The sequence below is a fragment of the Chiloscyllium plagiosum genome, chromosome 33 (assembly GCF_004010195.1).
Source record: "Chiloscyllium plagiosum isolate BGI_BamShark_2017 chromosome 33, ASM401019v2, whole genome shotgun sequence".
Lineage (NCBI taxonomy): Eukaryota > Metazoa > Chordata > Chondrichthyes > Orectolobiformes > Hemiscylliidae > Chiloscyllium > Chiloscyllium plagiosum.
Genome location: NC_057742.1, coordinates 39,158,787 through 39,172,279, shown reverse-complemented (window position 1 = coordinate 39,172,279; position 13,493 = coordinate 39,158,787). Strand labels below are relative to the sequence as shown.

The following is a 13,493-nucleotide window of genomic DNA, read 5'->3' as shown; positions in this document are numbered from 1 at the left end:
CTACTTGTGTAATTTCTTGCTGTAGGAAACTTGTTCAATTCCTGCTATGAAGGGGGAATGATCCATATGGATCTGTATTGTTTGAATTCAATGTTGGATGATTCTTAAAATGTCTCTTCTCTCCTCACAGGGCTTCTTTGTCTCCATCTTTTACTGCTTCTTGAATGGTGAGGTAAGGAAATGAAATCCCTGCTTCAGCAGGGCACAGTTGCTCTGGCTGATGAAGAATTGACAGAGTTCATTCTTATCACACAGACCCCAAGCTAACCTCCATCTGAAGCTCCCAGACCCTTCACTTTCTTTTCCTCTCAAGTATTTTGTCACCCCTATGACTAACTTGTTCTTTCCTTTTCTAACATACTCATAATTACTGATGGACTTCTCACTGTTTTTAACATACTGACACTTATATCACCCAACATGTCAGTTCTTTGCAATGTATATGAAATGTTCTCCTAAAGGTATTGCTCTATTCTGGCAAAATGTCTGTACAACAATTATTTATACAAGCATTTGAACATGTCAAAGACACCCCATCCTGTCCTCTGTCCCTCGCCTCTGATCTCACATTCCCACAAAATTCCCTGCCAATTGCTCCTCAATTAGATTCCAGCTCACTTCCAGGAAAATGGTGTTTAATTTATAAACCACCCAAACATCTCAATTAGATTGCAGCCACACTCTTCATTTATCTTAAGTGTATCTTAATTTTTATCAAAAGAAACTCAGTAACCCTTGATTAGATTCTGGCATCTAATAATCAATATATCATTACATTCTAGCTTGAAACTTCCCATTAACACTTTGAAACTTGCTACTTGATAACTCAGCCTCAAGAAAATATACTAAATCATGAGTAGCCAACCTTCAAACACTGCCTTCGTTCAGAGCATACGGCTACACTTTGAATTTAGCTGCACTGCTTCTGTGCAATATTAGCCTCTGACTTCCAACGATGTACTGCTTCTGTGCAATATTAGCCTCTGACTTCCTGTGAAGCACACTAACTCCAATTCCTCAGACCATCGAGCAGCATATGTCTCCACCCAATACTCTTTCCATTGCACAGTTCATTGACAAAGCAAATGCTCACCTTGCAACATTTTCATGACTGACTTGAAAATAGTATGTCAAATCCAGTTACATTCTGCAACCACATGCATCTTCACTTGATGATAACTCCAGGATATTGTTTTTAATTGAGTGCTTTGGCCCTCATTAAAATTAATAGCTGTACTGAGTCATAGTCCAATTTGACCATTACAAATTAATCTTTAATTAAAACATTGATGATCGGGTGAGCATTTCCTTAGACACTATCCTGAAAACTCCATTGTTACGTATTATTCCAAACCATGTAAATATTGTGTGAATACAAAGAGAAAATACTGGAAATACTCAGCAGATTGAACAACAATGGAGGGTGAAATGGAAATAACCAGAGAAATTTGCATGACTGTGACAGTTTTGATGCATGGCACATCAGCAGCAGTGCTGGGATAAGAGGGAACTGTTCCATTAAAATGGGCTCCACATAAGATGGGCTTAAATCAGTGTCCGGGCAAATTGTGTAATACGACTATGGATAAGACTTTAAATTAACTGATATTTGGGTACAGAAAATATAGAACGTCAAAGTAGAAAGTTAAGGCAAGAGTGACTTTGGTAAAGAGAAATAGTGTGGGATTGGAAGGGACAAAGAGTTTCATAGTTACTGTGCTTCAGTAAATAAGATCCATACAAAGTATAGTGATAAAATACAACTGAAGTCTTTTTAGAATGAAGCATTGCTAAAAAGAGCAAATAAAGATAAATGGATTTGATAAAATTGCTATGACAACAGCATGAAATAAGGTGATTTCATGCTATGTAATAAATATTTCAGAAAATATTTTGAAAAGGCCGGCTGAAAGAAGCGGGATAGCCATGAAAATAAAGGTGACATAAGGTTGTTGGGATAGAAGGATCTTTGTTCAGTTGATCAGTGCGTAAAATCAGTCAAGATGGAAATAACAACAGAAAATACTGGTAACAATTTGTCTTCAGATGGTGAGAATTCTGCATTGAGTAACACACTCCCTGACTTTACGCATTCATCCCTGACAACACCCAAGGCAGGAGGGTGATCCATTTTACTTATTCAAGGAATGTTGCTGACTGAGTCAGCCCATCCCCAATGATTTTGATAAAGTGGTGCGAGTACCTTCTTGAATTGTTGCAGTTGGGGGTGGGATACTTATAGGCACAGTGAGATTGAGAAGGGAATTCTTGGATTTTGATCTAGTGACATTGAATATTTCCAAGTCTGGATGATGAGTGACTTGGAGGGGAGCTAGTGGTATTCCTATGCTTCTGCTGCTCTTGTCCATTTAAATGGTAATGTATGTGAGTTTGGACAATGCTGACGAAGGATATAGACAATAGACAATAGGTACAGAAGTAGGCCATTCTGCCCTTCGAGCCTGCACCACCATTCATTATGATCATGGCTGATCATCCTCAATCAGTATCCTGTTCCTGCCTTATCCCCATAACCCTTGAATCCACTATCCTTCAGAGCTCTATCCAACTCTTTCTTGAAAGTATCCAGAGACTTGACCTTCACAGCCTTCTGGAGCAGAGCATTCCATATACCCATCACTCTCTGGGTGAAGAAGTTTCTCCTCAACTCAGTTCTAAGTGGCCTACCCCTTATTTTTAAACTGTGTCCTTTGGTTTGGGACTCACCCATCAGCAGAAACATGCTTCCTGCCTCCAGAGTGTCCAATCCTTTGATAATCTTATACATCTCAATCAGATCCCCTCTCAGCCTTCTAAACCCAAGCGTATACAAGCCCAGTCGCTCCAATCTTTCAGCGTAAGATAGTCCCGCCATTCTGGGAATTGACCTCGTGAACCTACACTGCACTTCCTCAATAGCCAGAATGTCTTTCCTCAAATTTGGAGACCAAACCTGCGCACAATATTCCAGGTGCGGTCTTACCAGGGCCCTGTACAGCTGCAGAAGGACCTCTTTGCTTCCATACTCAATTCCTCTTGTTATGAAGGCCAGCATGCATGCTATTAGCTTTCTTCACTGATGTAATACCTGCATGCTTGCTTTCATTGACTGATGTACAAGAACACCTAAATCTCGTTGTACTGCCCCTTTACCTAACTTGACTCCATTAAGGTAGTAGCTGAAAATGTGTTGCTGGAAAAGCGCAGCAGGTCAGGCAGCATCCAAGGAACAGGAGAATCGACGTTTCGGGCATAAGCCCTTCTTCAGGAAGGGCTGAAGAAGGGCTTATGCCTGAAACGCCAATTCTCCTGTTCCTTGGATGCTGCCTGACCTGCTGCGCTTTTCCAGCAACACATTTTCAGCTCTGATCTCCAGCATCTGCAGCCCTCACTTTCTCCTCCATTAAGGTAATAATCTGCCTTCCTGTTCTTGCCACCAAAGTGGCATTTATCCACATTAAACTGCATCTGCCATGCATCTGTCCACTCACCTAGCCTGTCCAGGTCACCCTGTATACTCCTAACATCCTCCTCACATTTCACCCTGCCACCCAGCTTTGTGTCATCAGCAAATTTGCTAATATTACTTTTAATACCTTCATCTATATCATTAGTGTACATTGTAAAAAGCTGCAGTCCCAGCACTGATTCCTGCAGCACACCACTGGTCACTGCATTCCATTCTGAAAGGGAGATGTTTATCACTATTCTTTGTTTCCTGTCAGCCGAGCAATTTTCAATCCATGTCAGTATTTTGCCCCTAATACCATGTTCCCTAATTTTGCTCACTAACCTCCTATATGGGACTTTATCAAAGGCTTTCTGAAAGTCCAGGTATACTACATCCATTGGATCAGCCTTGTCCATCTTCAGAGTTACATCCTCAAAAAATTCCAGAAGATTAGTCAAGCATGATTTCCCCTTCATAAATCCATGCTGACTCTGACCTATCCTGTTACTGCTATCTAGGTGTGTTGCAATTTTGTCCTTTATAATTGACTCCAGCATTTTTCCCACCACTGAGGTCAGACTAACTGGTCTATAATTCTCTGTTTTCTCTCTCCCTCCTTTCTTAAAAAGTGGGACAACATTAGCCACTCTCCAATCCGCAGGATCTATAGAACATTGGAAAATGATCACAGATGCATCCACGATTTCTAGAGCCACCTCCTTCAGTACCCTGGGATGCAGACCATCAGGTCCCGGGGACTTATCATTCTTCCAACCTAACAGTCTCTCCAACACCATTTCCTGCCTCATATAATTTCCCTTCAGTTCAGGTCTTTCAGCCACTATTACATCTGGGAGATTGCTCGTGTCTTCCCCAGTGAAGACAGATCTAAAGTACCAATTCAAATCTTCTGCCATTTCTTTGTTCCCTGTAATAAATTCACCCGCTTCTGTCTTCAAGGGCTCAATTTTAGTCTTAACCATTTATTTTCTTTTCACATACCTAAAAAAGCCTTTACTATCCTCCTTTATATTTTTGGCCAGTTTATCTTCATACATTATTTTTTCTTTGCGTATTCCCTTTTTAGTTATCCTCTGTTGTTCTTTAAAAGCTTCCCAGTCCTCCAATTTCCCACTCATCTTTGCTATGTTATACTTTTTCTCTTTTATCTTTATATGGTCCTTAACTTCCCTCATCAGCCATAGCCTCCCCTTAGGATCTTTCTTCCTTTTTGGAATGAACTGATCCTGCATCTTCTGCATTATACCCAGAAATACCTGCCATTGTTATTCCACTACCATCCCTGTTAGGGTATTGCATCATTGCCTCATAGCTCCATAGTTCCTCGCTCATAGCTCCATAGTTCCCCTTATTCAACTGAAATATTGTCACTTCTGATTCTACCCTCTCCCTTTCAAACTGCAGATTAAAGCTTATTGTATTGTGGTCACTACCACCTAATGGCTCCTTTACTTCGGGGTCCCTGATCAAATCCGATTCGTTGCACAACACCAGATCCAGAATTGCTTTCTCCCTGGTAGGCTCCAGCACCAGCTATTCTAAGAATCCATCTCGGAGGCACTCCACAAACTCCCTTTCTTGGGGTCCAGTACGATCCTGATTCTCCCAGTCTACCTGCATGTTGAAATCCCCCATAACAACTGTAATAATATCTTTGCGACAGGCCAATTTCAGCTCCTTATTCAACTTACACACTACATCCAGGCTACTGTTTGGGGCCTATAGATAACTCCCATTAGGGTCTTTCTACCCTTAGAATTTCTCAGCTCTATCCATATTGACTCTACATCCCCGGAGTTTAGGTTCCCCCCCACCCCACCCCCGTGCAAGGGACTGAATATCATTCCTTACCAACAGGGCCACCCCACCCCCTCTGCCAATCAATCTGTCCTTACGATAGCACGTATAGCCTTGAATATTCATTTCCCAGGCCCTGTCCACTTGAAGCCACGTCTCAGTTATGCCCACAACAATGTAGCTGCCAATTTTCAAATGAGCTTCAAGCTCATCCACCTTATTTCTAATATTTCATGCATTCAATATAATATTTTTAATTTGTTACTCCCCTCACCCTTCCTATCAACCCCTATTTCACTTGACCTTACGGCATGATCCTTTTTTGAGTTTTCTGCTCCATTGATTCCGTTGTCTTTCTTGACTTCTCTTATTCTAACTTTCCTTTTAACTTCCTTCTTAAACTTCCATCTTGTCCCCTCCCCCCACTATTTAGTTTAAACGCAGCTGTGTTGCAGTGGCAAACCTACCTGCCGAATGCTGGTCCCCCACCTATTAAGATGCACCACCACATCTGGCTCTCCACCTTCGCCCTTGAGGATTTCCTGCACTCTGTCTGCAATGTCCTTAATCCTGGCACCAGGAAGGCAACATACCATCCTCAAATCCTGCCTGTTGCCGCAGAAACCCTTTCAGTCCCTCTCACTATGGAGTCCCCTATTACCACGGGACTGTGATGTCTGACTCATCGGCTCTGCCTCCATGCCAATTTCTGATTGGCAGACCTGACCGCCTCTCGGATTGGTAGTGACGCCTCTCTACGGTTTCCCCCGGGGTCTCTTGCACTTGTCTCATCTCTGCCTTCCTCATCGTCTTCTCCCTTCTACTCTCTTCTGGTATGCTCGGTGTAATAACCTCGTCGAAGGTCCTGTCCAGAAAGATCTCGTTCTCTCGTGGTAAATCTTTGGTGAATTCCTCCAGTGCATCTTGTAAATGGTATATACTGCTGCTTCTGAGTGTCAGTGATGGAGGGAATGGCTATTCATGAATGTGGTACCAATCAAGGAGCTGGTTTGTCCTGAATGGTGTCAAATGTCTTGAGTGTTGTTGAAGCTGCACTCATCCAGGCAAGAGGGAAATATTCCATCACACTAGTGACCTGTGCCTTATAGATAGCAGACTAGTTCTGGGGAGTCAAAAGGTGTGTTTTCTCTTCCTGCAAAATACTCTTTGCAGTATTTAGTAAAGATAACTCATTTGAATGTCAATGAGTTAGAATGTCTCTTATTTGAAATGGTTATTGCCTAACATTTGTGTGTTGCTAATTAGATTAGATTACATACAGTGTGGAAACAGGCCCTTCGGCCCAACAAGTCCACACCGCCCCGCCGAAGCGCAACCCACCCATACCCCTACATTTACCCCTTACCTAACACTACAGGCAATTTAGCATGGCCAATTCACCTGACCTGCACATCTTTGGACTGTGGGAGGAAACCGGAGCACCCGGAGGAAACCCAAGCAGACACGGGGAGAACGTGCAAACTCCACACAGTCAATCGCCTGAGGCGGGAATTGAACCCGGGTCTCTGGCACTGTGAGGCAGCAGTGCTAACCACTGTGCCACCCAAAATGTTACTTGCCACTGTTGAACCAAAGTCTGGACATTTTCAAGGTCTTGCTAAATTTGGAAGTTGATGGCATCAGTACCTGAGGAACTGTGAGTCATGCTGACCATTGTGCTAAACTCAACAAACATGGCCACTTCTGACCTTATGATGGAGGGAAAGTCATTGATGAAGCTACTAATGAGGCCCTGAGGAACTTCTACGGAGATATCCTGGAGCTGAGATGATTGACTGCTAACAACCACAATCATTTTCATTTGGCTCTAACCCCTGATTCATATTGAATCCATCTTTGTTAGAGTTCCTTGATGCAACACTCCGTCAAATGTGATCTTGAAGTCAAGGATAGTCACTCTCACATCATCTGGAATCAACATTTCTGTGCAAGTTTGAACCATTGCTATAATGAGGTCAGACGTTAGGTGATCCTGGTGGAAGCCAAACTGAGTGTCAGTGAACAAGTTATTTCTGAGCAGGTGCTGAGCAGGACATACCTGGTCAAATAGATGTCAGTGTTGTTGCTTGCCTGAAACATTTTGGATAGGATTGTGGCAAGTTCTAAAACACAAATCATCAGGGCTATTGCTGGAATATTGTCAAGGCCCATAACCTTTGCGGTATTCAGTGTCTCAGGCATTTTCATAATATCACATGGAGTAAATTGAATTGCCATCTGTGATGCTGTGGACCTGTCAAGGAGGCCAAGAAGGATTATTTGCTTGGCACTACTGATTGAAGTTTATTGTGAATGCTCCAGCCTTATCTTTGCATTTAGGTGCTGGATTCCCCCTTCATTGAAGCTTTGTGGAGCCTTCTCATCCAGTGAGTTGTTTAATTGTCCAGCACCATTCACGACTGGATGTGGTAGGACTGCAGAGCTTAGAACATAGAACATAGAACAGTGTGGCGCAGGAGTAGGACCTTTGAACCACCCTCTATGCTGACCATGAGCCATTCTAAACTTGTCCCATCTGCTTGCACGTGGTCTGTATCCCTCTATTCCATGTCTACTCATTTGTCTAAATGCCCCTTAAATGTTGCTTTTGTATCTGTTTCTACCACATTCCCTGGCACCATATTCCAGGGACCTACTATTCTCTGTGTAAAAAAAAACTTTCCTCACACATCTGCTTTAAACTCATCCCCTCTCATCTTAAACCTATGCCTTCTAGTGTTTGAAAAAGATTCGGACTATCCACCCTATCCATGCCTATCATAATTTTGTATGCCTCCATCAGGCTGCCCTCAGCCTCTGGTGCTCTCGCGAAAACAATCCCAGTTTTCTCAACCTGATAGCTAACACACTCCAAACCAGAGGCAATATTCCTGGTAAATCTCTTTTGCACCTTTTCCAAGACCTCCACATTCTTCCGAAAGTGTGGGGACCGAACTGCACACAGTACAACTAAAGGGGGTGAACTAAAGTTTCATCCAGCTGCATCATAGAATCATTGAATCCTTATAGTGTGGAAACAGGCCACTTGGCCAAACAAGTCTACCCGACCCTCCGAAGAGTATCCCACCAGACCCATTCCCCTACCCTATTATTCTACATTTCTCCTGACTAATGCTCCTAACAGCATGGCGGCTCAGTGGTTAGCACTGCTACCTCATAGCACTAGAAATCTGGGTTGGATTCCTGCCTCGGGCGACGACCTACGTTCAGTGTGGGTTTCCTCCCACAACCCAAAGGTGTGCAGGTCAGTAAACTGGCCATGCTAAATTATCTATAATGTTAGGTGTATTAGTCAGGGATAAATGTAGGGGAATGTGTCTAGGTGGATTACTCTTTGGAGGTTGGTGTGAACCTTGTTGGGCCAAATGGCCTGCTTCCACACCTGTAGGGAATCTAACCTACACATCCCTGAGCACTATGGGCAATCTAGCTTGACCAGTTCACATAACCTGCATATCTTTGGACTATGGGAGGAAACTGGAGCAAGCACCTGGAGGAAACCTATGCAGACATGGTGAGATTGTGCAAACTCCTCATAGTTACCAAAGCTGGAATCGAACCCGGGTCCTTGGCGCTGTGAGGCAACAGCAGTTACCACTGAGCCACCATGCTGCCCACAATATGGCTTGCCAGTTTTCACGATCAATGCCTGTCCGATAAAGGCAAGCATGCCAGGCACCCCTTTACCACCTTATGCTGATTAGCACTGCTGCCTGACAGCGTCAGGTTTTCAGGTTCAATTCCACCCTCAGGCGACTGTGTGGAGTTTGCACATGCTGGCCATGTCTGTGTGGGTTTCTGCCAGGTGCTTCCTTCCTCCCACAGTCCAAAGATGTGCAGGTTAAGTGGATTGACCATGCTAAATTACCCATAGTGTCCAGGGATGTGCAGGCTAGGTAGATTAACCATGGGAAATACAGGGTTACAGGAATAGGGTAGAGATATGGATCAAGGTGGGACAGTCTTCGGACAGGTGCTGTGAACTCAATGGGCAGAATGGCTTGCTTCCACACGGTAGGGGTTCTATGATTATCCACTTGTATTGCTTCTTTCAGGAAGCTATGGACTTCCATGCCAAGATCCCTTTCTATATCAGTGTTCCTAAGGGTCCTGTTATTTTCTGCATACTTTCCTCTTATACTTGATCTCCCAAAATGCACAATTGTTTAGATTAAACTCCAGAGCTGAAAAATGTGTTGCTGGAAAAGCGCAGCAGGTCAGGCAGCATCCAAGGAGTAGGAGAATCGACGTTTCGGGCATAAGCCCTTCTTCAGATTCCTGAAAAAGGGCTTATGTCCGAAACGTCGATTCTCCTACTCCTTGGATGCTGCCTGACCTGCTGCGCTTTTCCAGCAACACATTTTTCAGCTCTGATCTCCAGCATCTGCAGTGCTCACTTTCTCCTAGATTAAATTCCATCTGTGATTTCTCCATGTAATTTTCCAACTAATCTATATTCTATTGTACCCTTTGACCTTCTATTGTATTCTTTGACAACTCATTTGAATCAGACCACCCACATTTTCATCCAATCTATTTATAGAAATTGTGAACATCAGAGGTCCCAGTACTGTCCTCCAGTCAGAAAAACATCCCTCCACAACTACCTCTATCTTCTATTACCAAGCCAGTTTTGTATTAAACTTTCCAACACATCATAGATTCTCATGTGGCTCTTAATCTTCTGGTTCAAGCTGCCATGATGGACCTCATCAAATGCTTCAGTAAAGTCCATGCAGACAATATCCACTGCCCTCCTCAATCATCTTCATCACTTCCTCTAAAAACTCAATCAATTTTCTGAGACAAGCCTTCCCCCACATAAAGCCATACTGATGATCTGTAATGAGTCTATTCTTTTCCAAATGTGAGTAAATGTCCTTCTCCAATAATATCTCTGCCACTGGTGTAAGATTTCATTGATCCATAATTTTCTGGATTCACCAGTATTCTGGCACCTTGTCTGTGGCTAAAGAGGATGCAAAGACCTCTGTCAAGGCCCAGCAATCTCTTCCCTTGCCTCCTTCATTATAGATAGACCCAATCAGGTCCTAGAGATTTACCTACCTGAATTTTTTCAAGACATCAGCACCTCCTTCTTAATGTCAACATAGCCTAGAATGTCAACATACCCCTTCGTAATCGTACCATTATCCTTGTTGAATATTAATGCAAATTATTCATTCAGGACCCACTGTGATAATGCTATACATTTCGAATATTTTGTCCAGGGCTTTAGGAAGAGATGTTTTGGGCAAGAGGTGTCAGTTGCCTCTTAGAAGCCAATTAAGTAAGCAGCATGTGAGAATGTGTTTTTATTAATTTAGAACAATAGAAGCAGCATAACTTTGGTGGGGTCAGGCTCCCCGCAGAATCTGGATTTCAGTTTAGGCTTCAAAGTTGGCTGTGGAAGCTCCATATATCTCTATACAATCCATACTGTGTGAAAACAGACTCTTTGGCCCAGCAAGTCCACACCAACCCTCCAAAGAGTAACCCACCCAAACCCATTCCCCTACCTATATTTACCCCTAACCAATGCACCTAACATCCCTGAACACTATAGGCAATTTAGCATGGCCAATTCACTTAACCTGCACATAAAAGAATAAAGAATTGGCATAACTTCTTATTTTATTTTATTGAATTTGCCTTTGTCAGGGGTGTGTTGAGATGTTTCTCTTTTGAAACAGTTGCTATTTAGAACTTAAATAATGTAGTATTCTGTTAAGTTTTCCAAAGGAGTTAAAGTTATGCGAATTCTTTGTTCTTTCATTTGTATTTTAATTGCAGTGTAAGAATAAAGTGTGTTTTGCTTAAAGCTGGTAGTGTGACAAACCGAAATGCAGTGCTTACACTTGTCTGTAAATAAGATAAAAGTTAGGGTATGTGCTATTTCCTTGATGTATTTTGAGGGAGTTTGGCCTGGTCCATAACAAAATGGGGGCTCTTGTTGGGATCAACATGTCTAATTCCTGGTTGAGTTGAGGATTATTGAACTCAAAGACAGTGAGTGGTGACTGTTGGTGTTTTTCTCTTCAGATGTTGCATTCAGTTGGTTTAAACAAGGGTGTACTTTGTGAGATAATGGCTCTTTCATCACTAAGAGTTTCCTGGAGTGGATTAAGTCACTTAGAAAATGTGCAAGGCAAAACGTTCGGAACTGGCAAGCAATCTTAAGTTGGAGTTGCCTGTGTCTGTGAGGAAAGGGGAGAAATTGCAGCAGTAGCTCAACATTTGTGATTGCAAGAGATACATTCAGAATAATTGGAAATAGCTAAAATTCAATTGCAAATGGAGCAGCTTGAACTTGAGGCAAAGGCGAGGGAAAAAGAAAGAGAAATGGAAATGAAACAGTTTGAATTGCGATTAAAAGCAAAGGAAAAGGAACAGGAGAGAATAGCCCTGGCAGGACCAAGAAAAAGAAAAAGTGGCCCGTTTAGAACAAAAATAGAAATAAAGGATGACCTGAGTAGAGGAAAGGGAGAAAGAGGCAGTAGTACAATAGAAAGAGAGATGAAAGGGAGACAAGAAAAATATTATTTGAACTTCAGAAGGTGACAATGAAAGAGGGAAGTTGAGTTAAAATGGGAAAGGTAGAAGGCAGGAAGGTGATGGGGACAGTGATGTAGAGCAAACCCATCATAGTCAGTAGGAGAATCTGTTTAAATATGTCCAAGTGTTACCAAAGTGTCATGAGAAGGACATAGAAGCCTTTTTTGTTTCAGTTGAGAAAATGGCTAAACAAATGAAAAGGCCTGCGGCAAGTGGGAAGACCCAAGTTGGTAGATAGAGCAAGTGAGGTATTTGCATCACTATCAGGGGAGGTATCCAGGGAGTATAATTAGGTGAAAAAAGCCATCTTAAGTGCATATAAACTAGTGTCAGAAACCAACAGACAATAATTTAGGAATCTAAGAAAGGAGCTTGATCAAACCTACGTAGACTTTGAAAGGATCAAACAACATAACATTGATAGATAAACAAGGGCATTGAAAATAGATCAGACATATGATGCTCTTGGAGAGACTGTGATTTTGGAGGAGTTCAAAACTTCATATCCTGAAATAGTGAGAACTTGTGGAAGAGCAGAGGGTTAATAAATCATAATCATCTGTTATTTCTGCTGCTCATCTTGCAAGACTGAATTAGTTCACAAATCAAAGTTTGGTTTCCGACATCAATTCCCATCTGTGAGGGACAGAAATTGGCGAAAAAAATAAATTCTCATATAGTAAAGGCAAAGGAAATCTCATTAGAGATAGTAGAGAAAGTTTACTACAGGTTAAAATGGCAAGTCATGAAGGGGGAGAAGAGTTAAAAAGCCTTAGATGTTTTCAGTGTAATAAAGTAATATTAAGGAGACATGAAGTTGTAGTGTTGGTGATTTAAAAAAAACTCTGGGAAAACAGATGTGGTAAAGCAGGATAAGTCAGTGGGGTTTATTAAAGTGGTAAAGGAGATCCCAGTGGAAGCTGAACAGCTGCAAAAGAATGTATCCTGGTCAGGATACATTCTTTTGTTTAATAAGAAAGTACCAAATCTCTTTAAATTTATCTGTGTGTGTAAGGTTTACACAAGTTTACAATGATTTGTGGATAAAGAAATTAACATTTTAAAAGATATAGGAGCTAGTCAATTGTTGATGGTGGGAGACGAGGAGATATGTACTCTGGAAGCAGTTTTGTTAGAAAAGGTGGTAATGTATGGAATTCATGGTGAGAAAAGTAGTGTTCATTGTATAAGATGAGTCTGGAGAGTCCAGTGAAAACTACTGGTAGGAATAATACAGAAATTCTCTGTTTCAGAGGCATAGTTTATCCTCAGGTATGATATAGCTGAATCACAAGTGACAGTGATTGAAAAGCCAGTGGAAAATCAAACAACTGAGGTGTTACAGGAGGTATATCCTGGGACATTTCCTGACAGGGTCACAAAATCAGAGCTGAAAATGTGTTGCTGGAAAAGCGCAGCAGGTCAGGCAGCATCCAAGGAACAGGCATAAGCCCTTCTTCAGGAATGAGGAAAGTGTGTCCAGCAGGCTAAGATAAAAGGTAGGGAGGAGGGACTTGGGGGAGGGGCGTTGGAAATGCGATAGGTGGAAGGAGGTCAAGGTGAGGGTGATAGGCCGGAGTGGGGTGGGGGCGGAGAGGTCAGGAAGAAGATTGCAGGTTAGGAAGGCGGTGCTGAGTTCGAGGATTTT

General features: G+C 42.3%; 1 protein-coding gene across 4 annotated transcripts in view; it reads left to right on the top strand.

The window, feature by feature from the left end:
* Positions 1-13,493, top strand: part of LOC122540028 (corticotropin-releasing factor receptor 1-like) — a 345,294-nt gene that overhangs the window by 318,188 nt on the left and 13,613 nt on the right. For 3 of the 4 annotated variants that reach the window (XM_043675338.1, XM_043675337.1, XM_043675339.1), the window contains one exon: positions 131-172. The exons of the other annotated variant lie outside the window; for it this stretch is intronic. In XM_043675338.1, the coding sequence (XP_043531273.1) occupies positions 131-172 (42 nt within the window). The remainder of the gene's footprint in view (positions 1-130; positions 173-13,493) is intronic. 4 annotated transcript variants of the gene reach the window in all.